Source organism: Carettochelys insculpta, chromosome 28 (genome assembly GCF_033958435.1).
Source record: "Carettochelys insculpta isolate YL-2023 chromosome 28, ASM3395843v1, whole genome shotgun sequence".
Taxonomy (NCBI): domain Eukaryota; kingdom Metazoa; phylum Chordata; order Testudines; family Carettochelyidae; genus Carettochelys; species Carettochelys insculpta.
The window spans coordinates 5933557-5961053 of NC_134164.1; the positions used below are offsets into that span (position 1 = coordinate 5933557).

At 52.9% G+C, this 27497-nt stretch overlaps 1 protein-coding gene across 1 annotated transcript in view; it reads right to left on the reverse strand.

The window, feature by feature from the left end:
• Positions 1 to 27293, reverse strand: part of CAVIN1 (caveolae associated protein 1) — a 39359-nt gene extending 12066 nt beyond the window's left edge. The window contains exon 1 of the mRNA XM_074978871.1: positions 26724 to 27293. Within this exon, the coding sequence (XP_074834972.1) occupies positions 26724 to 27143 (420 nt within the window). The 5' untranslated portion in view covers positions 27144 to 27293. The remainder of the gene's footprint in view (positions 1 to 26723) is intronic.
• Between the last annotated feature and the right edge of the window lie 204 nt (positions 27294 to 27497).

Genomic DNA, 27497 nt, shown 5'->3' on the forward strand with positions numbered 1-27497 from the left:
ACTGTCCTGAAGAACTTGGTGTGAATGAGGTATGAATGGAAAGGCCTGGGAGACCGGCACCTCCAGGTACTTGCAAGGGTTGGAGAAGGTAGATCCGAGACCAAAGAGAAAAGCAATGGAACCTGTGAAATGGGCCCATTGAAAGAAGACTGGACATATGGATGCCTTGGGAGTCATCAGTAAGTGCCCGCTTATGGAAGCACCACCCAGAAGAAGGTGCTAAATGCATATTCATAAGATTGCTCTTCCAGATTATGCATATGCATGAGCTGGCGAACTGGTGTCAACTTGCATGAAAGAGAGTCTGCGTTTTACTGGAAAGGAAGTTCCACAGCTGTTTGGAAAGAGAGGCTGCTGAACTCTCTTTTATATTCAAAACAGAAAAGCAGTCCAATAGCACTTTAAAGACCAACAAAATAATTTACCAGGTGATGAGCTTTCCTGGGACAGACCCACTTCTTCAGACCATAGCCCTACCGGAACAGACTCAATATTTAAGGCACAGAGAACCAAAAATAGTAATCAAGGTTGACAAATCAGAAAATATTATCAAGGTGAGTAAATCAGAGAGTAGAGGGACAGAAGGGTGGGGGGATTTATATTCAAATTCGACACGTTAACCTGTGGTTTGAACCAGGATGGCAATTTTCTAGCTCATTATAGGGGCTCTTTACATACTTTGCTTTATCTAATTCTTGACTCCCCACCCTTCCTTCTGCCTCTCTGCTCTCTGATTTGCTCACCTTGATAATAATTTTTCTGATTTGTCCACCTTGATTACTGTTTTTAGTTCTCTGCGCCTTAAATATTGAGTCTGTTCTGGTCTGGCTATGCTCTGAAGAAGTGGGTCTGTCCCAAGAAAGCTCATCACTTAATAAACTATTTTGTTCGTCTTTAAAGTGCTACTGGGCTGCTTTTTTATTTTGCATGCGAGAGAGGACACTTTCAATGAAAGGCATCTTGCACAGGGACCCTGGGTTTGTCTTGTCAGCCCTAGAGCACCGATCCAGAACGGGAGAAGCCTGGCTCTACCCCTGCCTGCTCTAACTCACCTGGCCAGTGCAGTTAGGGGGAGCAGCTACTGGTAACAGCACCAAGACTGGAGTGTGCTTGTGTGAGAGAGCGTAATACATCACAGGCATGTAATAAGTGTTGATTGCTATATGCATATAACTCCAACAGACCTGGGGTTGCCGGCACCAGGGATAGAACCTGCGCACATAGGGGCTAAAGCCCTGCACTCTACCATGTGAGCTAAAAGCCAGCTGGCTCTCAGCTGAGGCTGGAGAGCAGAGACTTTACTTACCCCAGCTGAGGTCTCAGTACCTCTGGGTACCACATGTCTCTTACCAATAAATGCGGCGTTCTGCCTTCTCCCCCGAAAAGATCCTGGGCAGGACTTTGCAGTACAACTGCTCCTCCCAGCTCCTGGGAATGCCACCCTGTGTGCTTCCAGCCCCACGCTCGGAAACATCTGGAGCAGAGGAAAGGTTTGCGGCTCGCAGGAGGGGCTGCTGGGTGAATAGGGCTCCATTCCTAGGCCCTGGGAGTCCCTGCTGTGCTGTTCGCTGCAGCAGCCCACCTCTGCTTTGCTACTGTGAGTAGCAGGAACCCATCCCGGGGGCTCCGAGCGAGCCCACAGCCCTGGTGTAGACAGTGCGCCTGCTCTCCATGCCTGCACCTGCTCATGCCCCTTATCTCCCAGGGACCCCGAGCAGCAGGGCCTCCCACGACTTCCTTCCCTCTGAGGCAACACCAGCCTCAAGAACAGAGGCACCTCCCTCTTGACCCGGAAAGGGGCCATGTCCTGAGGGCGCTGACACTTATCAGCCCTTGTTGACTCCAGAACGTTCGTACACAGAGCAGAGGCCAGTTCCAAGCCTCCCACTGCATCCTGGGACTCTCCCCTGGCCTGTCCCCTTCCCCCCGGGAGCTGAGCGGGCTGCAGCTCTCCACAACTCCCTCGCCTTTGCACCCCCTTGGCCTGTAAGGCAGAGGCAGCCTCGAACTCGGGACTAGAGTGTGAGCAGAAACTCTCTAGATGTGCCTACACCAAGCTCCAGGGGTCCTAAGTTCCAGCCCCCCTGTGGGCCCTGGCAGTACCCCTCAGCTGGGCTATGGAGCTACTCTGGGCAGATCGCAGCAGCGTGGTGGGTTGGATGGAGACACAGGGCTGTGGTCTCCCCCGACTCCAGGAGCTGCGTTTGCCTGGCCTGGGCTGAAGGTGGAGGTTCTACTCATTTGAGCAGCGACTCTCCCGTAGTTGGTTGTGTGACCTTGGGCCTGGCAAATCTCCCCCGGAGCTGGCCATGGCCCCAGGCTGCAACGTGGACGTGCGGTGGCTGCTCCCTGACAGGTGTGCCTGGGCGCACCCTGCTGCAATGGGGCCCTGGGGAGCCTGAGTCTGCCCCCGGAAGGCCAGGGGAGCGTAACTGTGGTCGAAAAATCTGCCCCAGCTGTGCCAGAGCCCGGGCCCCTTTTCTACCGAGAGCCCTGCTGGAGGAGGGGCTGTGACCCACTGCCGCAGGAGGCCCCAGTGCAGTGGACTGAGGGCCTATCATCAGCTCAGGGCTGAGCATGGCCAGGGGCAGCCTGCGGTAGGCAGAGAAGCTGTTTGTGTTGATTGACTGCCTGTCACCCTGAGGGAAGGGCCGGCCTGAGTCCCAGGCGTGGCTGCGTGGGCTCAGAAGCAGCTGAGGAGGGCTGGAGCAGACGCTGCTTAGCCAATGTCAGCCCAAAACGGCTCCGCTTCCACATGGGGTCAGGAGGGTAGTGCCTGAGCAGCCTTGGCAGAGAGAAGGACTCAGCTCCGGGCTGGTCTCCCCACCCTTATGCTGCCAGTGGGACACCAAGATTCTCCTTCCAGTTTCACAAGACCTGCCTGGCCGGGTGGGGGAGATAGGAGGAGCTGCCCCATGGGGGGCTCTTGCCCCATCCTGCCTGACCTGATCGCGCGTAGGACGAGCCAGCAGCTGCCGCAGGGCCCTTTCTAAGGATGCAGAAGCTGCCAGCGTTTGGGTGCAGGGAAAAGACCCTGGGAACAGTCAGGAGCTGGCTGTTACGCAAATTCCCATTCACCCACAGAGCATGGGAGAGCCACATCATGTCACGCCCACTATAGGGAACCCCAAAGTCTGGGGATGAGCGACTCCAGCTGCCCAGAACAGACAATCCTGGCTCTCCACATCCCTGCACTTGGGGGTCTTCAAACTGGGATTTCCAGATTGTCGTTGCATGCATAACCACCCACAGGGGGGCTCAAACCGGGGACCTCTGGAGCTTAGGGGTGGTCTACACTAGGGAGTTAAGTCGTTGCAGATACGCAATTCTAGCTACAGAAATTGTGCTGCTACAATTGACTTCTCTGCAATCCACCTACATGGCCGTCCTCCCAGAGGGAGGGCGACAGGAGAAACTGCCACGGACCTCCCTTACTGCTTGTGATAGGGAGGCACACGGGTCGACCGGCAACCCCAGAGAGTTTGATTTCGTACCTTCCTCCCAGGTGTGCAAAATCGAACTCTGCCTTGAAATCGAACCCTGACCAGGTCGACCTTCCTGGTAGCGGTGCAGGAGCCTCAGCAGCATGAGCTAAAAGCCAGCGGGCTCTCACCTAAGGCTGTAGAGGAGGCTGGTTCTTTCTCGCTGTGAGTGATCAGTAAGTGCCACTCCCTGGGACAGGGCACCACGCCCAGGAGGTGGGTGAGTTACACGTGCTTCAGCCCAGCTGGTGCAGAGACAGCCGGAAGACAGGCATTGTCCCTGGATTTCTGCTCCAGCCTCTGCCTCAGGCAGGAGGCACACAGAAGGGTACCCACAAAAGCTGGGGTGTGGGGGAGTTTGCTGGACTCTGCTGAGTGCCTCAGAAGTTTCCCTGTCCCTGAACCCACACAGGGGATGAGGGTGATCTTACTGGACTGTCTCCATCCTTGTCCCATCGATCCGTACTGTCCCCTATTGCACAGAGCAAACTGAGCTGCAAGCACTGAGCTTGGGGAGCCCACAGGGCATTTTCCCTGGAGCTGGGAAACCTGAAGCTGTCAGACCATGGTTGATGGGGGCTGACACCTCCATTTTTTTCAATTCCAAATTACCCAGGACTGCCAGAGCCATTGGGTTGACTCAACCCCGGCCCTCCTCCGCCGTGGGTGTGTTGATCCGATTGCATTTTGGAGCCTGAGTTCTCTTCCAGTGAGTCACTGGATCCGTGCCCTTTATGGCCACATACAGAGCGCCTGGTTGCTACAACATACATAAACACTTTCCTCATTGTATAAAAGGCCCGTGGACGGCACAGCTGAGCTGCCTTCCTGCCCTCGCCAGGCCTGGAACTGTTCAAGTTCTCTAAAATCCCCCCCAGTGCTCGGGAACGTTCCCCCAGTCCCAGGAGCAAAACGCTGCCAAGAGCTCCTGGGTGGCTGCTGTTTAGGGGGGTTTTTTATACTGTCTTCAGTTTCTTTTAAAAAGCAAAACTTCCAGGGTCTCTGCTCCCCGGTTGGAGGATTTAACGAGGCCGGGGTCACCCACACGCGACTCGCATCTGCAGTTCACTGGAGGCCGTTGCTTTCACAAAACTTGTCACAACACTAGTGTCTGCCTGGAGGAGGGGCAGGAGCCTTCCTCCCACACAAGAGCGAGAGACGGAATGAGACCAGCTCCCTGTGACCAGTATAATCCCCCCTCCTGTACTGCCAGCAAAGGCCCAATCCTGACCGTAGGTTGAGCTTTAAGCACCTCTCAAGGGACGTGACCTCACCAGATGGCGTGGGAGTTACCAGGTCCTGCTCCCCCACCCCCAGGCAGATGTGACTCTCGCTCAGCAGGAGAACAGGAGGGTGAACAGGCGACATGGACACAGCGCAGAACAGACTTGTCAGCACAGAAACCAGAAGCCCTTAATACCATCCAGCTTGGGGAGAGGGGCCCAGAGGGGGTCCCCAAGCTGAGCCCTGGCCCCCTTCTTCCCTCTCCAGCCAGACCAGACTGCCCCACTCCACAGCCCAGCTCCAATTCAAACCAGCCAGAGCCCCTCCTCCCTCCTTTGTCCTGTTTCCCGGGGAAGAAAAGTGTCACCTGGCTGCCTAGGTTACAAAGAGCCTGGAGCCCCATGGCCTCCGTGTGAGACACCATCCCACCGAAACGCCCCTCATCACTGTGCACTGATGCTGGAAACTGAGGCACCACAGGGGACCAAAATCTGGCCCTCCAATAGCTGCTCATTCCAGTCCCTCCTCTTTTCACCATGTCCAGCTGGGCTAACCCTCCATCTGGGGCAGGGCTGAGACAGGAATGAGAAGCAGCTGGGCTGGAAGGAGGATTTCTGAGCCCTCCTTGCCCAGCCAGGAACATACAGACCCTGAGCTCCAGCTTGCACGAGAAAAACACGATAACATCTTTCCTGCGCCAGAGCCCAAGAGCTCCACCTGCAAGAGGCCACATTCCTGTGGTAACCTCAACGCTGGGGGAGAAGCTTTCTGCTATTTCTCAGACGAGGAGCAGAAAGCCCGAGAAGGAACCCTGGGGTGAGCAAACTCTGGCAATTCAGGTGAAGAGCACAGAGAAAACAGAAGTTGTGCATTTTACCTTCTCCCTGTTGGAGAAGGCCTGAGGGGGCTGGGTTTCCCTGGTCACATAAGAAATGCAGGGCTGGCCTCCCCAGCCCCAGCTGATTTGAAAAGTGCCTCTCTCCGCAGGCCAAATGTCTGTGTTAAACGTTCAGCTCCCCTTGTTTCCTCCAGAGAAGCTGAGAAAACTCCCTCCGAATGTAAAATCTGGCCGATCTAGGTCCTGCTCGTGCACCAGGAGCGATACAGCTGGGCCCTGGTGGAGCTTGGCACATGCACGCTGCTTTGCCTGCACCGACCCCGGTCTTTGGCAAAACCAAGCTTGACTTGCAGGCAACTTCAAGCCCAGTGTTTTCCAAATGGTGTTTTGCAGCACCCCGGGGTTCCACAACGTGAAAGTAAGGGTTCTGCGAGAACAGGACCACTCCCAGCCAACTGGGCAAATTTCAGCGGCCCCTTGAAAATGGAGGCTCCCCCAGTAACCCTGAGCCCAGCATCCCACCCCAGCTCCGCACACAGCAGCCAGCCCAATCCTGGAGCATGCAGCACAGCGGGAGCCGGCCCAAGAGCAGAGTGCCCCCTCGGGAGCACCCAGCGCAGGGGAAAGCTGGCTGCTGAGACAGCAGCTGAGCCCAGCACGACAGACCGGCTTTTTGTGGCCCCTTGAAAGTGGCAGCCCCCAGCCAGTACCATGGATGGTTAGTCATGGGGGCTGGTTTGGGGCTTTGAGGGGTCAAGTGTGGGGATGGAAGGGTGGGTTTGTGGGATGGGGAGTAAAGCTTGGGGATAGCGGGGTGGATTTGGGGGCTGAGGTGGGTAAAGCCTGGAGATAGAGGACAGGTTTGGGGGCTGAAGTGGGGAGAATCTGGGAATGAGATTTCGTAAAATTCTGTTGAGTTTAAAGGGGTTCTGCAGCCAAACAAAACTGGGAAACGCTGTTCAGGGGCAACGAGGAAATGAGAGTAACCTCAACCAGCGTTCCCTGTAAGCCGCTCAGGGGAGATTCCAATGCTGCCCAGCTGATTAGCAGAGCGCCCACAGCCGGGTTTTGGTTTTCTGTTGGTGGTGCACATCCTCACATGTCTCAGGGTATATAAAATTGTTCCACACATGCATGAAAAAATTCTGCATGTGGACGGAAAAGATTAGAGGCAATATTGAACCTGGTTTTCCCCCCACACCCATTTCCAGCTCTCTTCTCTGTCCCAAAGGACACAAGGCCACCTTGCAAGAGGCAAGTGTCCCAACGCTGAACTGTCTGGCTTCAATTCAGCAATGTCCCAGACCTGTAACCCATGCAAACACCTGGAGTGCTGCCATTTTGATTTGCCAGAATTTTTTAACCCCCTTTGCCCTGGGGTTGGCCATTCCTTGAGCAGCATGGTGATGATCTTTGGCGCCCTTTGCAGGGAACTCGGCAGCTGCCTCCTAACAAGTTAACTGAGTCTGCACCAGTTTCAGATTCCTGGCCTGGTCTGTGCTTGGGTTCCGGCATCCCCCAGGGTTCCTTGTGCCAGCAACAGTGACATAAGCCGTGTCTACACGTGCACGCTACTTCGAAGTAGCGGCACTAACTTCGAAATAGTGCCCGTCACGGCTACACGTGTTGGGCGCTATTTCGATGTTAACATCGACATTAGGCGGTGAGATATCGAAGCCGCTACCCCATGAGGGGATGGGAATAGCGCCCTACTTCGACATTCAACGTCGAAGTAGGGACCGTGTAGTCGTTGTACGTCCCGCAACTTCGAAATAGCGGGGTCCGCCATGGCGGCCATCAGCTGAGGGGTTGAGAGACGCTCTCTCTCCAGCCCCTGTGGGGCTCTATGGTCACCGTGGGCAGCAGCCCTTAGCCCAGGGCTTCTGGCTGCTGCTGCTGCAGCTGGGGATCCATGCTGCATGCACAGGGTCTGCAACCAGTTGTCGGCTCTGTGGATCTTGTGCTGTTTAGTGGAAGTGTGTCTGGGAGGGGCCCTTTAAGGGAACAGCTTGCTGTTGAGTCCGCCCTGTGACCCTGTCTGCAGCTGTGCCTGGCACCCTTATTTCGATGTGTGCTACTTTGGCGTGTAGACGTTCCCTAGCAGCGCCTATTTCGATGTGGTGCTGCGCAACGTTGATGTTGAACATCGACGTTGCCAGCCCTGGAGGACGTGTAGACGTTATTCATCGAAATAGCCTATTTCGATGTCACCACATCAAAACAGGCTACTTCGATGTAGGCTTCACGTGTAGACGTAGCCATAAAGAGACAAAGACATTAGCACTGTTGTTTAGCATAGTATTTCTCAGCCAGGGGGTCATGCACCTTTTGGGGTTCACTGAGGCCTTCCAGGGGGTACCTCAACTCATCTAGATATTTGCCTAGTTTTACAACAGGCTCCATAAAAACACTAGTAAAGTCAGTACCATCTAAAAGTTCATTGCGACACTGACTTGCTTCTACCGCTTCACGCGCCTTTACACTCAAACGTAAGTACAGTATTTCTCTTCCAATCCATTGATCTGGTAATAAGATGTCCGAAAGTCAGCAGGTTTTCAGGAGTCGTCTTCGGTGATCTGTTTGCCCGTTTTTGCAAGTAAGTTGTTTTTAAGCGAGGTGTAACTTGGTGGGCTGCAAACCAAATCTGACTCCTGCCAAGGGTACAGTCATCTGGGTAGGCTGACTGGCACTTGTTTCAAGCCCTCAGATGACCTTAGGACTGTGTTTCTCAACCAGTGGTACACGTCCCCGTAGGGGTACCTGAGAAAAGTCTGGGGTACTTAGATTTTTTTTTGAAAAAGGGGTACTTTATAGAACAGGTTGGGAAACACTGCCTTAGCGTATCAGAAATTCTGTGCCTGTGGACAAAGTGCCAGGGACAGAGTAATCAACCACCTTCCTGGCTGCTGGCTACCTGGAAGCCGTCCTTGACCTGTAACCCTACCCATGTGGACGGTGGCTCTGTCTAGTGCAGCGTGGGAGGCTGGAATTCAACCTGAACAGCCAGAGGTGATAGCAGTGTCCATTCACCAGGGACCATCTCACGACCCTGACCCAAGCAAAAATCCCAGCCCTCAGGACCCTTTCCTGGTTTGCACCAGGTGATTCCATTACCACCAAGGACCCTGAGTCTAGCTGCAGTGGTTCTCTCTAGGTCGGCTGAGACCCCAAGCATAAGAAGCCAGCACTAGTGACCCAGCTCTTGTGTCCAGTGTGCTTGGGCGGCCACCCAGCTGAGCTGCAGAGTGTATAGCCACCCAAAGGCGGCAGCGTGTGTTTCTATGGGCAGGGCACATCTGCACACGCCTTGGTGCGCAGAACAAAATTTATTCCACCCATGGCTGGGAAAATTTATCAGGAACCCTGCTCGTGTCTGTGGCTTAAAAGTGCCTTTCACCACAAGCTCAACGAAAGTGCAGACAGGGGACAGCTCTCGCCAAACTTGGTGTGTGTGGGGGGGACTCACCCCTCAGCCTCCTGGGTAGCATGCAGCGAGCCCCAGGCAATTCACAGTGCAGGGCTCCTACCAAGACCTTCAAATGCAGGTTTGGGCTGGCTAGTAACGATCCCGGGGATACTTTTTATACGAGCCAGGATCTGTCCACAAGCACTGAGAAAAGGCCACCCCCCGCTCCCTTTCCCATGGCGGCTGGACTTCATCTCTGCTCTGTGCCTGTAACATGCCTGAGATGGAAGGGGCTGTAGGTGCCTAGAAGGCTGTTCTTTCTGAGCACCACTGCTGATGGCTCTCTGTTTGGTACGGGGTCTTTAAAGGAGACAGTTAAGGTTCTAACTGTCTCGGGGGGTGGGGTGCAGTCACGCTGTCTCTGCTCTGGGGTTGAGGGAGCCTGGTTAAAATAAGAACCAACCTAAACCCTGGCTTTGAACCTCCCTGCACCCTCTGAAGATTGCCCGGCCGTGCAGGTGTAGATAAATCTTGGCATTAAGCATCCTCATGTCACTCAGTAGCATTTCCATAGAGCGTCGTATGAAGTCTTTTTATATAGAACCTTTGTCTTAAGCCTTGGCGTGATGTTATAGCCCCTCAGAACAGTTAAGGTAAAGAAGAATGGCTTTGTACTACAATAGGTCTCTCCTCTTTGATCTGATTGCCCTGTTGAATGAAGGAGATGCGAATGGCAAGGTGCAATGATTGGAGAGGGCATAGGAGCCAGATCCCAGCACACTAAGGCTAGGTTTTACACCGGACTTGAAAGTCAGTCCTAGATACACAGCTCCAGCCACAGCAATTCTCTAGCTGGAGTTGACATATCTACGATTGACTTATCTCCCCGTCCTCACCAAGGGAGGTCTCCCATCGACCTCCGTTACTCCATCACAACAGCTCCCGGGATGTCAGCGGCAAGCCCCCCCATTTTACAGATGGAAAAACTGAAGCCTGGATAAGGCAAGTGATATGCCCGAGGTCACACAGTGAGCCGCTAAGAATAGACCCGAGTGTCCCCAGTTCTTCACTCTGCGCTTTCGCCATCTGACTCTTTCCTCCCCCGTCTTAAATCGTCCCTGAGATGGAAGAAGGCACCTCCCTGCAGGCTGGAGAGCAGATCACAAGTTTCTTGCACAGCTGCAAAAGGACAGCATCCTCCTCATGCAGCAAACAAGCTATTCAGTCCACTGTGGTATTTATGCCAATTACAAACCTCAGCCTCACTAGCCGTACTGCCGAGCGCAGCCCCCAAGAAGGGAGCAGCACAAACGCACCCCACTTGACCCAGCAGCTTTTAAAGTTTCAGGAGAAGAGGCTCAGCACAGTCTTCAGGAGATGGTGCTTCTGGTGCCCTAAAACTGCTGCCTCCCTTCACGTCCACAGCTGGTTGGGGCCAGGGCAGGTTCTCGGGCGCAGGGTCAGAGGGCAGGTTCTCGGGCGCAGGGTCAGAGGGTACACTCGGGGTCTTCTCAGGCTGAGATGAGGAAAAGGAATTTCAATGGCCAGCAAAAAGGAAGGCGAGTGGAGGAATTCCCTCTCCCCCATTAACTGCTCTAAACAAGGACACAGCCCAAATATAGAACGGGTTAGCGTGATCTCGGGTGAGGCAGCGCTATCGGAATGATTTAATGAGGGGAGGTACCAAGAACAGAGACAGTCGCCAGTGACTGACGAGCACAGGAGTGTAGCTTCGCTGACTTGCTGCAGGGTTTGGACCTTACAAGGTCCCTCCTCTGCAGTAACGTGTATTTGGACGTAGCCGTAGGGCCACATTCAGCTCTCGTTTTCACTGATGCAAAGCAGGAGTGACGCCACTTCACTCAGTGGAGTTGTCCCCAGTTTGCACCGGCGTCCCTGAAAGCCAAATCTGACTCTCAAAGCATCTAAGGCTATGTCTGCTGTAGCCTGGGAGACTGACCTGCTCAGGGTTGATCTTCTGGGGTTTGGTAGGGACTTGCAAAGTCAACCTCTCGGGGTCGCAGTCGACCTCTGTACTCCTTGCAACCCACGAGGAGTAAGGGAGGTTGACAGGAGAAATTCTCCTGTTGACCTTCCGGAAGGAGGGCCAGGTAAACCAAGCACAGATACGTTGATTCTAGCCATGCAATTGCCATAGACAGAATTGCATATCTGCAGTTGGCTTACTTTGCCTCGTGCAGACATAGCCTAAGACAGCGGTGGGCAACCTGCAGCCGGCAGGCCACATGCAGATGGTTGAGACTCCACCTGAGGCCCATGGATTGCCAAGACTCAGTTCTTTATGGCTGATCCGATTTGGGAAGGGTGGGGAAGAATAGGAACGGACCGCCAATCAGGCAGTTTACACGCTCTAAAAGTCCTGGGAGGGAGCGGTCGAGCAGGTTAGTTAGTTAGTTAGTTAAAGCCTGTTACGCCCGCTGGCATGTAGGAGAGCAGCCAAGGTCCTGATTAAAGGTCTAGAAAATATTTCTTAGGAGGAAAGATTGAAAGAACTGGGCTTGTTTAATTTGGAAAAGAGAAGACCGAGAGGGTCCATAACAGCTTTCAAGTACCTAAAAGATTCCTACAAGAAAGAGGGGAAAAAATTGTTCTCCTTGGCCTCGCACAACAGCACAAGGAGCGATGGGCTTAAATTGTGGCAAGGGAGGTTTAGACTGGTCTTCATCCTTCATTGCAGCCAGACGGGCGCTCAGGAGTTCGTGGCCGCTTTTGGCATTTACTGCTGCAGGAAGAAGACCCTGGCTGGGTGCTGTGTGGTTTGACAGGCCTGGGCATGAGTGCACGCAGGCCTCCCGGGCACGCTGCATCAGCTGTGGCTGGCTTCCCATGGCAGAGTTGCATTGGCAGAAAGGCCGGACTCAAACCTGGGGCGCGCCAGCAGAGTGTCCGGCCTGTGATCTCATTCTATAACCTCCTTTCCATTTATTCCAGACCCCCTTCACTGCAGCAGGATCAGGCCTTGTGCCTTGGATGGAGAAGCCCGGAAAGAACAAACCAGCTGGGCTGCCTGGCCTGGCTAGTCGCAGGCAGTGTTCCCTGTAAGCGGAGCGCTTGGGCCGCTACCCAGAAGAGAGTCAGGTGCTGCCCAGCTGATTAGCAGAGTGCCCACAGCCACCCACAGGGGGCAGTGTGTGTTTATCGGTGGTGCACATCTGAACGTGCCACAGTGCACACAACAAAATTTATTCTGTCCAGGGATGGAAAAAACATAGCGGGAACGCTGGTCACAGGGGCTAAATCCTGCCCAGTTACACCCACGTGGTCCATGGACCTCCCTGGCAATGCACCGGGCAGACGCTTGCTGCTGCGATCATAGGAGTGTGGCATAGAAGCGATTCCCAAGAGACCCGGATGAAAGGATGAGCCACTTGAGCCTGTCGCTTGAGATTCACCAGCCATTCAGTGGTAATCTCACATTGCTTTTTATTCGGGGTCTTCTGTGTCCCTCTTTGCCCAGGGGTAGTTGTGGCTGCCCACCTCAGCATGTCCGGACAATACAAAAGTGCTTCAGCAAAACAACCTGCCCTAATGCTGGCAGTTTATAAACCATAGCTGAGCAGTGAAACATCAACACGGCGGGGCCCAGCCTGCGCCTGAGAGAGCTGTGCTGCCAAAGGGGCTTTGGGGGGAAGAACTGACAGCATGCACCGGGTGTCTTGCACTAAATAATTTGCTGGATTTTTTCCGGGGCTGTGTTCTGCTGCGGCTGAATTACTCAACGCTCAGCTAATGCTGTGCAGGGAATGGTGCGGGCCCCTCATGTGTGGGGGCTGGCCTGGCGGCACGGTGCCCTTTGCAGTGGCTGGGAATTCTGCAGCTGCACAGCTGCAGAAATGCAGCCCCGAGGGGCTGAGTGAAACTCAAAATAGCCTAAGTGTACAGCCTGCCCTGGCTCCCACGGGACGGGCCAAACGTGACCTAATAGGGCTTTTTCCCTTCTCTAACTTCGCCGATTTTCTGGCCAAAGGCAGGTGTGTCAGAGGGAAAGGAGAATTTGTCCCTCCCTGCCCATTACACTCCCCCAACTCTGCAGCCATGCTACGGACTGTACTACAGCAGTGAAAGCCGAAGGTGCAGAACGGAGCAGGGCTCGTTTCCGAGTCCTGGACTTCCGTCGGCACAGTTCCACTCGGGGGTGTTTTCACCATGACTTTGCATTTCATGCTCCCCAGCTACTACGGCTGGTCCTCCGGGCATGTTGGGACTGAGGGGTCTCGAGATCCGCCCCTGTTCCCGTGGGATTGCTGGAGTCCCCCGATGCCTCAAACCAGGCTTGTCTGGGATTTTGCAGGGTGCACCCTCTCCATGTTGATGCATGAATGTAGCTGCTCGAGCAGGGGTCAGCAAACCCCCACACGTGGGCCAAGAGCAGCACACAAGCCCATTTTCTGTGGTACCTAGCAGGAGCTCAGCCCCACTTCTCCTTCCCCATATGCAGGTGCCTGCAGCAGCTCCTTGCCTGGGGCTGCTGGCAGCTCTGCACTCTTAGATTCCAGGGCTTCCCGGCTGGGGCCAGTGGCAGCTTCCTGCCTGGGGTGGCAGCAGCTCTGCTCCCCTGACCACGGGGGCTCCTCATCCAGGTCTGCCGGGCTCTGCACCTGGGTCACCTGTGATGTAGTGGGGGATACATGTGTGGCTCACAGGGCGGGGGGCTCCTGCTGAAGGTAGCCGAGGCGACCAGGTGACACCTCTGGGCTGCAGACAAAGGAGGAGGGGGAGCCTGAGGGATTTGAATTGGAACTGGGAGTTGGGAAGCAGTGAGTCTGGGCTGTGAGAGAGAGAGACAAAGGAGGGGGCAAGGGCCCGGCTCTGGGGGCCCCTCGGGGCCTCCTCCCCTCAACATGGATTGGACTGGCTGTCCCTGCCGGCTGTACTGACTCCTCTGTAAGACGCTGTGTCCTGTCAGCGAATCAACCCGCTGTTCTCCTGCTGAGTGAGAGTCACTCCTGCCTGCGGACGGTATGCAGAGCTTGGGGGACCCCTGAACCCCATCACAGCACCAGAGATCCCTGCGCAGGGCCAGCAACAGCTCCACTCCCAGACAATGGAGCTATCTGCCAGACCGGCAAAGCCCCCAGCCCCAAGCAACCTCTGTGTCTGCGACTCCCTGGTTCTGCAACATCTGTAGTCCTGCAGGACCATGGATGTTGCCTGACCAGCAAATCTGGGAAAAGAAAGTTCAACCTATATCAAAGTCCTGGACATTTTTAGATATTTAAAAAATCCAGCTGGGCAGAGATTTAAAGACCTCAGTGGTAAAGCTCTGCAGCTTAATTTATTTATGACTGAAGCTGGTGCCAGTAGGACTATTAGTGACTTCAAAAAGTATCGCCGGCCCTAGGACCATACATAGAAGACAAAAGGTCAAATTTCGGCACCCCGCCTCAGACAGGTTGCTGACCCCTGGGCACGATCCTCTGCCAAGCCCTGGAGCGAGGAGGACCATGGACGCACCGGAAATGGCTCCTCAGGGCAACTGGTGAACAGGACTCAGCCGAACTTACTGTGCAAACCCCCTGAAATTCAACAGGGCCCACCAGCATGGGAGCGGATGGGAGGCTAGCTGGCCTTCGCAGAGCATTGCTGGTGCCCTGAAAAGGATGGCATGCAGGAGCTTGGAGATGACTCAATGCCCAGACCATGTCATCATGGTGGCTCTGAGCGGCTTAGCCAGCGGATGGGACTCCCGACTGAATTGCACGGTCACATGCAAGTCCTCTGAGCTGGCCTAGCGGTGAGCCCCGTCCTCTGGCCAAGCTGCTATAAGTCATCCAGGGTCCCAGCGGAATCCCTGGAGCAGCTGGTTAATTTGCATGGTTGTCTTCCCACACACCTCCCTGGTGGGGAGAACGCAGGCACGGTTTGCATTTCTGCCTACAGCAGCCAGGGGCAGGGCTGCTGGGAAAGATTTCATCCATTCAAACCACATGTTGATGTGAGCTATGTTGCAGGAAAAGTAAAATCAGACCAGTGTACTAAAAACCACCACCACCAAACCACCCCTCTGTACGCAGCTGTGCTGGACGTCTACTCTCCTCTCCTGCACTCACATCAAAAAGGAAACAGCGATCTTATCACTCTGGTTGGGGTTTTCTTATCCAAACAGCAGCTGTGAGCCAGGGAAAAAAATTTAAAGCCCGATTTAACTTCTTGAGACCATTGCATATTTTACTGATCACATCACACTCCGGGCCCTAGCGGGGCAGTGTGGAAAATGTTACAGACTAATTTTAAGTCAAAGCAATCCCTCATTTACTGTCTCTCCTGCTGCACCACAAGCTCATATTTAAGAGTGAGCGGACTATAGGCTGAACCTCTCTAATTGGCCTGGTTATTCTGTAGCTTCAAGACCAACAAGAAGTCCTGTGGACGCTTACAGATTGTGAAGCGGGCCTTTGCCCACAAAAGCTTATGCTCCAAAATATCGGTTAGTCTATAAGGTGCCACAAGACTTCTTGTTGAGCTCTTAGGAGACATTTAGGGGTAAATTACAGCTAAATGACAGAACAGAACGCTGAGAGCCAGGACTACTGGCTGTAACAAACTTTATGGGACCACGGGAAACTGCACCACACCCACGCTAAGTGGTCATAAGGCTAACTAAAATCATGCTGGATTACGGATGTTGCCGGATGAGAGCATTCCGGATTAGAGAGGTTCAGCCTGTCGCTTTAGCAAAGGATGAGCTCTGATTTATAAGCGAAAACAGCGTGACACGGCACAGCGTGTAGCCTCATGAATGCAGACAGCTATAGAATGAAATGCACTTTTTAATGTAGAGTCTGATTCTGTGTCGCGCCCCCTGTCTAGCCAGCCCTTTGAGGCTTAGCATATGGTGTCGGGTATTATAGTCAGCCTACAAAGATAGATACCGAACAACACGTGCACAATAGGTACAACGTGCTTGTGCAGCTGGAACACACGTATCAGTAATGGGAAAGCGGGGAGGTTGATGGAAGTTGGGAGACTTCTCCAATCTGCCTGAACCGCACTAGTCTGGAACTCAGAGTGGGAAATCAGAATTGCTTTTTCTCACGGACTTTGACTCTTTCATTTATCTGCATCGCTGCAAGGAAGGCCCAGGATATTTCCATGGGTTGGCTCTGCTCCTTTCCAAATGCTGGGAAGCACCAAGGGGTGGGGAAATGAAAGCAAAATGTTAGATACACTGTTCTGGGCTCTCCACCCAAGCATCAGTTCGGAGCTGGACACTGAGCTTACGTTAGGCCGGCTCTCATTTTACCCAAACCACTCAGCCTTGCCTGGTGTTTATCAACATCGAGGCGGGTTTCAGTTACACTGGTCCGCAGGAGGCCAGTCGCCCACGGACGCGCGACTGGAAATGCCTCTGGATAGAAAGGGTTTCTTTGCAACTTGTTTTTCCTGGCCAGAAAGAGCCAGGCATTCCTGGGGGCATGAGTGTTAATGGAACCCTAGCCCACAGGGAGCTGCTTGAGATGTATCTGAACAGGGAGCTGCATCCTTTCGGAGCAGTCCACAGGTGCAATGACAACAGAGGACCTCAGGCTGTGTCCACAGCATGCAAATGACACAGGCAAAGCCGCAGCACTGCACAGGGTACCCACTATAACCTATGGTAAATATGGGACGCCGGCCTCTGGGGATAGGGGCTTTTGTCCCATGTCAGGCCTCCTCAGTTGTGGGGGCTGCTGCCCCATGGTGAGACACCAGGGGTGGGGGCCCTGCAGCCTCCCAGTGATGGGGACTGGAGGATGGGGCTCTGCCATTTCCTGGCAGGGGGGGTGCTGAGAATAGGGTCTTTGCAGCCTCCTAGCAGCAGGGCCAGGGAATGCAGCAGCTGCCCTATGGCAGGAGTCCCTGCAGCAGGGGCTGCCTCCCCGTGGTCTGGGATGCTGGGGAACAAGAACCAGGAGGATGAAGCAGCCGTCCTGGGGCACAGCTTGCCGGAGGTGCTAGGGAAGGGGCAGCTGCCCCGCAGGGGAGCTCCCACCTTGAGACACTGGGGAACAAGAGCCCTGCAAAATACCGGACAATTTGCCCATTTTCTTAAAAAGGTCGGGACACCTGTGAGCCAGCTTAAATAAGGGACCGTCCCCGTAAAAACAGGACGGAGGGTCACCCTCGCACTGCAGCTCTGCTGGCGCAACCCTCACTGTAGACACAGTGGAGAGGTTTCGTTCCCTCCCTGTAGGAACCGGATGTCCCCAAGCCGCAGCAGTTAAGTCAACAGCATCTTTCTTCCATCCACCTGGCTACAGCACCACCCAGGGGCTTGGGGCATGGACCCCTCACAGCCCTGGGCTCTGGAGCTGTGTTGACTGAGAGGTGAAGTGCAGACCAGGCCTGAATCTGATTTGTACACAGAGCTTAAGTCATAATTCAGCCTGTTCCAAGGCTCCCGGACACAGACAGACCAGGATCTCCCCGGCCACATCCCATCCTCAGGTGAACTTCAAAACTGAATCCCAACCTGGGACTGGGCTGGTCTTGGCGACCCTCTCGGAGGTGGGGGATCTGCCCAGACGCCGCAGGGCTGCAGTTACACCTGGTGCTTGACTTTGCGGGAGGTGGAATTCTCTCTCTCCCGCGGGAAAGTCATCTCGCTCTGGGAAGCTGCATTAACCTGTTGTGCTGTTAACCCTCTCAATGTCCCGCACCCTTTCAGCATGGGAAGTTGCTGCACAGAGGAGCCGTGGCTAACCCAGGACTCTTGAACAAGCCTGGAAATCAGTTTCCTGGCACGCAGACCAGGCCCCCGGAAAATAATTAGCCTGGGAATCGGGGGGGAAAACCAGCAACCTCTGAGGCAGGATGCAGAACCATGGGGCTGTTGGCGAGCTGCATGGGAATGGTTTCTCGGTGTTCCCTGCAAGCTGAGCACCAGCTGGCCAGAATGGGGGGTCCTCCTCCAGCACCTGGCTGCGCTGAGTGGTCTTTCTTTGGGGTTTGGCTTCTGCTCTGCGCTCTGTTTCTCACCCCAGTTGGACCATTGCATTCTCCCCCCTTTGTCTTTCGCCATAACGAACCCCACTAATGACCGCGCCTGGCTCCAGCTTCCTGACCCACCATAGCCACACGTGGCTGTGCAGACAGTCCCCCCCTCCCGGCTGCAGGCGTTTGGCTGCCCGGAGCCCTATAAGGCCCACTGCAGGCACACTGCCAAGCTGTGCTATTTATATGCCTTGCCCGGCCCCACCTACGCTACACACGGTGGGCAAGGGATCCGTTTTCCAGCCAGGCCCCAGTTACCAGCAGGCCTTTTTCGGAGCTGCTCGGCCTCTTGGTGGGTTTGGAGTGGCTGCTCTGATTCCTCGGCGAGGCAGACTACACTCTGCAAGGGCTCTCGAACCGCTACGCTCCCCAGTAGAAAAGACAAGTCCCTGCACCGAAAGAAACAAGCAGGATGCCTCCCCGGGGCAGCTCATAGGTTTGAAACATAGTCCCCATCAATGCCCGGGTGGCCAGATTCCACTGAAAGCATCAGTTTGGGCAGGGTGAGCCCTGGGTCTGCACCTACCTGTGCTGGGTGCTTTCTCCCGCCTCCCACCCGGCAGTACATGGTCTGAGTTTGATCAGAGCTCAGCAGCAGCTCACACACATTGGCGGGGGCGGGGAGGTGACAGTTTTCAAAATCTGACCGCACACAAAACAGGGCCTTGAAGGGAGAGTTTGCTGGTAACATGTTTGGAGGAACAAGCTGCATTAGTGGAACTATCAGAGAGGTAGCCGAGTTACTCTAACTTCAAAAAGCAACAAGAAGTCCTTTAACCCGTGGTTTGAACTGGGATGGCAATTTTCTAGCTCATTATAGGGGCTCTTTTACATACTTTGCTTTATCTAATTCTTGACTCCCCACCCTTCCTTCTGCCTCTCTGCTGTCTGATTTGCTCACCTTGATAATATTTTTTCTGATTTGTCAACATTGATTACTATTTTTGGTTCTCTGTGCCTTAAATATTGAGTCTGTTCTGGTCTGGCTATGGTCTGAAGAAGTGGGTCTGTCCCATGAGAGCTCATCACCTAATAAATTATTTTGTTAGTCCTTAAAGGGCTATTGGACTGCTTTGTTTGTTTTGATAGTATATAGACTAGCACGGCTGTCTCTCTGTTACTATTGAACAACAAGTCCTGGGGCACCTTATCGAGTAACTGATAGTTTGTAGCTTTACCACTCACGCATCTGACGAAAAGGGTCTTTGCCCACACAAGCTTATGCTCCAAAATATCGGTTAGTCTATAAGGTGCCACAGGTCTTCTTGTTGTTCGTGGAACTGCCTCTCTTCAGAGCCCTAATGCGACACGCCCTCCTGTCCCGGGAGTAATGCAGAGAGCAGCTTTTATAACGGGGTTAGGTCCCTGCTGTTGGAGGGATGGGCCCCCAATGACTCCAGCCCCGGATTGTTTTGGAGGAGGGGACTGGGAACAAATCTGTCACACCGTTATCAGCAAACAGCCCTGAGCTGCCCTTCCAGATGGCATACGAAAACAAATCGGGGCACACAGCCCTCTGAAATCCAGCTCCTTGGGCATTAGTGTTCCCCTTCGTGACACAGCCATTGGAGCCACAACATGTTTTGGCAAAGAATCACATCTTCTGGGCCAGTGGTTTTCAGCTGGTGTGCTGTGAGAATGGTCTGAGTTTGCTGTGAAATTTCATCAGTTCCCCCTCGCTGATGATCCTGCAGCAGCTGCGCCTCGAGCACCAAGGCTGCCTGAGTCCCAACTGACACAGGGTTGGTCAGTTTCCCCCTCGCAGTGCTCCTTTGCAGAGCCAGCATGTGGGGAAACGCTGGACGCACAGGGCCCCCTTTGCGCCGGGGGGCAGCTGAAATGCTGCTTCCCATCCTGAATGAGCCCTCCCCCACTCTCTGCTGTGGCAAGCGGGAGGGAGGATGGGATCCTTTTGGAGTTGGAATGCAGTTTAAATGCCATGTCCTGGCTCCAACTGGCTGGCAGTGAGGGGAGGAGAGGGGAGGGGAGCTGCTTTTCGTGGTTACTCGTTTACTCAACATCTCTCGCCCGGCACCGAGAAGATTTTGCAAACGTGCCTGTGCTCGCTGCCTAAGACCTGTGCACGGCAGTGGATTTGAAACATGAATGCGCAGGATCCTTGGTCAGCTTGTTGTGGGCACTGCTGTGTTACAAGCCGCTCCAGTAAGACTGTCAACATAGTCAGGGGAATAAACGCGATGTTTATGAGCAATCGATTCAGCTGGAAAAAAGTGGGTGTGCCGGGGAATTGTTTGTCTCGTGGAAGAGTGCTGCATTCCTGAAACAGTTGGGAACCGCTGCTCTAGCCCTTCGTCTCCAGGGCTGCTTCGTCTGACACTCGGCTTTGCCTTTCTTTTTTTTTTAACATGGCTCCTGGAGTCTGGCACAACTCCCACCCAAGTTCATCGCCGACGAAACCTTGGATGAGATAACACAGCTCGTCCAGAAGATGGTCAACCAGTCGAGGCTGAAGATCATCCGCAAGCCCTTCCACACCCACAACCCCAGCATCCAGGGCCAGTGGCACCCCTTCACCAACAAGCCGAGCATCCTCAACGTGCAGAGCTTGCGCAGGCCGGCGCAGCAGCCTAATAAAGTGTGACCGGCTGGAAGGAGGAAAAAAAACCTCCCTGCAGAGACCCTGCCTGCACTGGGCGGTGGATTGGGCCGTGGGGGGAGGGTGTTTGTACATGTGCACATGGATGTTTGGAGACCCCTTGTCCTCTGCAGGCCTCCTGGGGCGTGGTTGCTGTACAGTACTGCATGTTCTCTCCCTCACACTGAGGCGGACTGGACAGATGCGCTTTATTCTCAACTCTCTGGAACAAATTCAGCTGCCAAGACACACAGGGACTCACGTGGGTTTTCTCTGTGCTCCAGCAATCAGTAAAGTACCGTGATAGGGCACGGGCTTTTAGGCTGACCTCTTGCCACAAATAGCCCCAGGGATCTTGCCAGCACCCCGGTGTCACTCCTTCCGCAACCTCTCAGGAGGTAGTAACAGAGAGATAGCTGTGCTAGTCTGTATAGTATCAAAATAAAAAAGCAGGCCAGTAGCACTTTAAAGATTAACAAAACGCATTATTAAAGACCTACAACCTATCCTTAATCAGGATGCCACACTCCAGAAGGCCCTGGGTGACAGGCCTGTTCTCTCCTACAGACAACCTCCCAACCTTAGGACGATTCTCACCCACAGCCACAGTCTAGACCGCAAGAACACCAGTCCTGGGACTTTTCCTTGCAACAAAGCCCGCTGCCAGCTTTGTCCACATATCTATTCTGGAGATACCATCACTGGACCTAACCAGGTTATTCACAGAATCACGGGCACATTCTCATGCTCTTCTACCAACATCATATATGCCATCATGTGCCAACAATGCCCAGATGCTTTGTATATTGGACAGACTTCAAACTCTCTTAGACAAAGAGTTAATGGGCATAAAACAGACATAAAAACATGCCTGATTCACAAACCTGTCAGCCAGCACTTTAATGGAATGGGCCATGCTGTTAATGACCTGAAAGTCTGCATTTTACTGAAGAGGAATTTTCGCAACAGTTTGGAAAGAGAGGCTGCTGAACTCTTTTATATTCAAATTCGACACATTAACATGTGGTTTGAACCGGCATGGTAGTTTGCAGCACAAGAAGATCCAACCAGGCACCCTTCACCTATTCAAACTGACTTTTCTTCATCCTTTTGCTTCTCCAAGGCACAGCATCCTTCCCAACTAAAGCCACCTGCCCTTGCCTGTTTCGTAATCTCCCTGGGAAAGAAGCCATTCCTCAGCTCAGCTCACCCTGCAGCTTTATTAAGCAAATCTGCACGCCCATAATAAAACAAACTCAGAAATTGGTGCACTCTTAATCCTCCCTGGCTACTGAGATCACAAGGGAGCAGGAAAACACACCCCGGTTTCTTAAAGAGCAGCTGCTGTTAAAAGGCTGATAATGGAATTGTTCATGAACACAAAGTGAATGAAACATTTCAAGGCAGCACCCAGAGCACGTTCCCTGTAAGCTGATTGCTTGTGCAGCCGCCCAGGTGATTAGCAGAGTGCCCACAGCTAGCAGCATGTGTTTCTATTGCTGGTGCAACATCTGCACATAACAAAATTTATTGTGGCCCAGATGAAAAAAATTAGAGGGAGCCCCGATCCAGAGTAACCCTCTGCTGCATCTCAGAGCCGTGTTAGACTGGAACGTCAAGAACAGGCCGTCCTGTGGCGGACGCAGCAATGCAACCTCCAAAAACCAAAACCAGTTTGGCCAAAACTAGGCCATAATCTCTTCCCACAATCCTGGGGCAATCTTCCCAATGACACAACCAGGAAACATTCCTCTGCCAATGAACCACAACTTCAGAACCTCGCAGCCCAGTCCCTGCCCAGTGGAATCACAGAACACTAGAACTGGAAGGGACCTCAAGAGGTCATTGAGTTCCGTCCCCTGCCCTCACGGCAGAACCAGGCACCATCTAGATCATCCCTGACAGATATCAGAGAGGGAGCCGTGTTAGTCTGTATCTTCAAAAACAACAAGAAGTCTCGGGGCACCTTATAGACCAACAGATATATTGGAGCAGACGCTTTCATGGGCAAAGACCCACTTCATTGGAAAGTGGGTCTTTGCCCACAAAAGCTTATGCTCCAATATATCTATTAGTCTATAAGGTGGCCCGGGACTTCTTATTGTCCCTGACAGATACTTATCTAACCTGCTCTTAAACATTTCCAATGATGGAGATTCCACGACCTCCTCAGGCAATTTATTCCAGTGTTTCACCTGCCTGACAGGAATTTTTTTCCCCAGTGTCCAGTCTAAACCTCCCTGGCTGCTATTTAAGCCCGTTGCTTCTGGTCCTATCCTCAGAAGTTAAGGAGAACAGTTTTTCTCCCTCCTCCGTCTTACACCCTTTTGGGTGCTTGGAAACCACTATCACGTCCCCTCTAAGTCTTCTCTTTTCCAAACTAGACAAACCCAATGCCAAGGTAAACTGTACATGACTAGCAGAGGGCACAGAATAAAGATAATCCTTCATAACCCATGAGTGTGACAAAATCATCCCCTTTGCCTTGCGAAGTGCTCACTGCAGACCCGCAGAAACACCCAGAAAGACAGTGAGGGCTGACACCAGTGTGGAAATTTCTCTTTTGACAGAAAAACTATTTTCCCATTGTAAGCCGGGGAAAATGGACTGGAAAAATACACCCAGTTCTTCCAGGGGATTCCCTGTGGTCTGTCAGTTGCTGTTATAATGGTGATTGTATAGCGTAAGCGTTGACTCAGCTATTACATAATGCTTGTTGCTGCCCGTCCTAGCTTAGCTCTCAGGCACTGCAAGTCAGGAACTCCCTCCCATGAAGTCTGCAGGCCAGTCCATGCTCCAGACCAGGATGCTATGCAGGGCTTCTCCGTGGTGTTAAGGCACAAAGCCACACCCTTGCCCCATGGCCTCCTTCAGCTTGCCTCCTCCTGGGGCTTCCCCTGGGCACGGGACAGAGTTGTGAAAACTCTGCTGTGTGGTGAAAGGTAATGCATTTTCCATCCCAGCCTGTATGTCACATTCTGCGCTGATTAGGCCTCAGCTGGAGGACGGTGTCCAGATCCGGGCACCGTATGCTAGGAAAGACACGGAGAAATTGGAGGGGGGGCCAGAGAAGAGAAACTCAAATGAGTAGAAGTCTAGAAAAATATGACCTATGGGAGAAGATTAGAAGAATCGGGGGCCACGTTAGCAGATTTCAGGTACAGGTTGAGCCTCTCTAATTCAGAACTCTCTCATCCAGCAAACTCCGTAATCCAGCATGATTTTAGTGAGATGGACAGCCGCTTATCATGGGTGTGGCCAAGTTTCCCGTGGTCCCATAAAGTTTGTTTCCAGCCACCAGTCCTGGCTCTCCAAGCTTTGTGCTGGTATTAGCTCCAATTTCTTAAATGTCTTCTAAGAGCCCAATAAGCTGTTGAAGTGGTGGTAATGTGCTAGACAATAGTGACCTTCTGTCATCCGAACAATTCTCTTGGCTGGCACCAGCGGGGTTACCATCTGAAAAAGCGGATAACCCTGAGAGGAAGCGTATCTGTATCAGTATCTACCAACTCACCATGTATTACTGTGTTACAGTATACCTAGTACATTAATACAATGTGAATAGGTAGATACTGATACAGACATGTTCCCTCTCAGGGGTGTCCTCTTTTTTGAAAGGTCATATATGGTAACCCTAGGCACCAGTCAGGTCCCAAGGTTCCAGACAAGAGAGGTTCAACCTGTACCTAAAAGGGTGTTACAAGGACGAGGGAGGAAAAATTGTCCCCGGCGTCTGGTGATAGGACAAGAAGCTTAAATCACAGCAAGGGTGGTCTAGGTTGGACATTAGAAAAAATGTACTGTCAGGGTGGTTAAGTACAGGAATAAATTGCCCGGGAGGTTGTAGAATTTCCATCACTGGAAATATTTAAGAACAGATTGGATAAATATCTAACAGGGATGATATACAGATGGTGCTTGGTGCTGCCATGAGGGCAGGGGACTGGACTTGATGACCTCTTGAGGTCCCTTCCAGTTCTGGCATTCTATGATTTTATAAAGCAGACCTTGAGTGACTCCTCCTTTCATCATCTGCGTCTAAAAGAATACTTCCAACACACCCATGAGCATCAGTCTGACTCGCTAGACCACCCATCCTCCCACCAAAAGAAGAATTCTATGTGGAAGAACAAACTCCCTCCGGCTTTCACACACCAGGGTCGTCTTCTGAAATCCTCCCTGGATAATTCAGTCTGGATTTCCAAATGTTCCCGTCGTTGTCTACAGAACAACCCTGAGCGGCAGGGAGTCTCACTTCTGTGTTGCCCTTTTCAGCTGATGGCAATCTGAGCCTGCACCCACTGAAACTGATGGGGTGCAAACAGGAGGGGGTGCTGTGTGCAAGTTTTGTCCCAGAGGAAAGGGGCAATCCATTGCTTTGGTTTGTTTTGCACGAAGGATTGGCAAGGAGCACGACAGGACACCGTCAAGAGCAGGCTGTCGCAGCACCCATCCACCAGGAATCAGGAGCTGGTCATTTCTCTACCACTGTGAAAGGCCTGCCAGAGATCTTATGCCCGAGCCTCCCATTTTGCTCCCCTCCCTTCCCATGGTTTGTTTGGGGGTCTCCATTTTTCACAGCTGGCTCTAGCCCACTCTGCAGGCCCAGGACTCAGAGCTTCCGCAAGATGTATTTATAAATCTGTTTAGTGGCTGACGTGAGCCTAATATCCGCGACCGTTTCAGCCTCCGTGATATAACTCTACATACTTCAGCTGTGAATCAGAGCATTATATCGGTCCTCCTCCTTGCTAGATTCCTCAGCCCCGCCTCTCTAGACCTCCTTTCAAACTACGCTAGTATGAAGTGCTGTGGATTTTGCGTGGGTGTAAGTGGGGGAATTCTTCCCCCTCCCCCTGTGAGCTTCACTGGATGCTTCTCTCTTTAACCCTCGCACAGTCTATTATTAACCCAGATGCTTCTGACTATCCTTCTCTCAAATGACAAGCAGCCCTGGAGCACATTAAAGACCAACACATTTGTTAGGGTCATGAGCTTTCGCAGGCAAGACCCACTTCTTCAGATTAGTCTGACCAGGAAAACTCACAGCCTAATCCATTTGTTAGTCTTTGAGGAGCTACAGGACTGCTTGTTATTTGTGCCGCTACTGACTAACATAGCTACCTCTCAGAGTATCTGTATCTCGTTAGCTGTCCCATTTGCTTTCTCTCCCCGATGGGGCCGGGGGTTGCTCTGTAAAATGAAGCCGAACCCTGGCATGCAGGGGAGGTGGTGGCTCCATTTGTTTTGTTTGCCTGGGCAATATTAAAAGATGAAAGGCAAGTCCGGACCCCCTCGCCCTCAGTCGCCTGTTCCTGAAACTGAGCGGTCGGAATGCCAGGCGCTGCAGGGCTCTGTCACATACGCTGGCTTGTATTTAATTTTACAAGCAATGTGGCCAAGGTAGCTCCAGGGCTTTGGAAAAGGGGGATCTGAGGAACTCAACGGACCACGGTGTATTTTCTGTTTAATGTCTCCTGCAAGAGTGAGGTTAAACACGACTCTGGAGTGACTGTTCCAGCTTATTGCTGCGGGATGCAGGTTATAAACCAGAACTAGCACCACTGTTATTTGCCGCGTGAAGGACCTCATCCCGCTCCATAAATGAAATGGCCAATTTAAAACACCCCTCTCCAGTTCCTAGTACACTTTCGTGCCTCTTGCAGTTAAAGAGCCGTCTCTGCTAAGTAACCCCATTCTGCTGGGCTTTTGCAATAAGGCGCCTGAGGCCGGCCACACCTTCTTTATGAAATTTCCTGCACGCATTTTTCCCCTTAAGTGAAACAAATTATCGTGTTAAGCTTTGTCTAATGAAGAAACCAGCGCTGTTAAATGCCCCGTTTATGGCATACTTCAGCACGGGAGGGCTGGTGAGTTTAGCGGAGCTCTGCAAAGCAAGGCACCCTCATTCTATCCAGTCTTGCATGTAACCTGAGCACCCTGGTGGCCACCCAGGAGAGAGTCAGATGCCACCCACCTGATTAGCAGAGTGCCCACAGCCACCCACAGGGGGCAGCGTGTGTTTCTATCAGTGGTGCACTTCTGCACATGTCTCGGTGCGCGTAACAAAATTTATTCTGCCCATGGATGGAAAAAGTTAGAAGGAACCCTGATTCTAACACATCCTGGTGGAACCATTAGCTCTGAAAATGCACACTGGGGAGCAGCAGGACGTCTCCTTACCTGGTAGATCATGACTTTGAAATTCCTCCGCTTCAGCAACTCCGACTCGTTGACCTCCAGCTTCTTGATCTGCCCAGCTTGCTTCTCCAGGTTCTGCCGGACGGTTTTCACGTTGACGCTCACCTTGCGGACTTTCTCCAGCATCTTGTTCACGGTGTTGCTGGTGGTGGTGTGCGCTTTGGTGAGCTTGGTCAGTTCCCCCTGGATGCTGGCCACTGCGGTATCCATCTCTTGTTGCCTCTCCTCCAGCTGAGTCTGGGTCAGCTGGATTTGATCCACCGCCCCGATGATCTTGTCCAGAAGGGTGAGCACCATCACACCATTAATCTGGTCAGATTTAATCGGCTCCTCGGCTGCTTGCTCCTCCGAGGTCTCGGAGGGAGCTGGCTGCTCAATAATTTGCAAAGGGGTGTCCGCCATGGTTAACCGGGAGTCCCAGCTAGCAGAGCCTGGAGAAGCTGTTGCTGCAGGGAGCAGAGTGAGAAGAAAAAATGTGAACCCAAGCCCTAGCTCAACTCAGCTGGGAAGCAAGCCAGAAATGGAGAGCACAGAGCCTGGCTGTGTGTGTGTGTGTGTGTGGGGCACAGCACTGCAAAACTGCCCTGCAAATTTTTCCAGGCTTGCAAGCCATTGGCTGACTCCACCTTCACTATATAAAAGGAGCCACTGCCAAATGCCTGGCGGCCCACCCTTTTTGAAATGATTAAAATAGTTGGAGCGGAGGGAAGGCGATGGCTTTGGCATGCGAGCCCAGGCACGGCTCACGGAGGATTG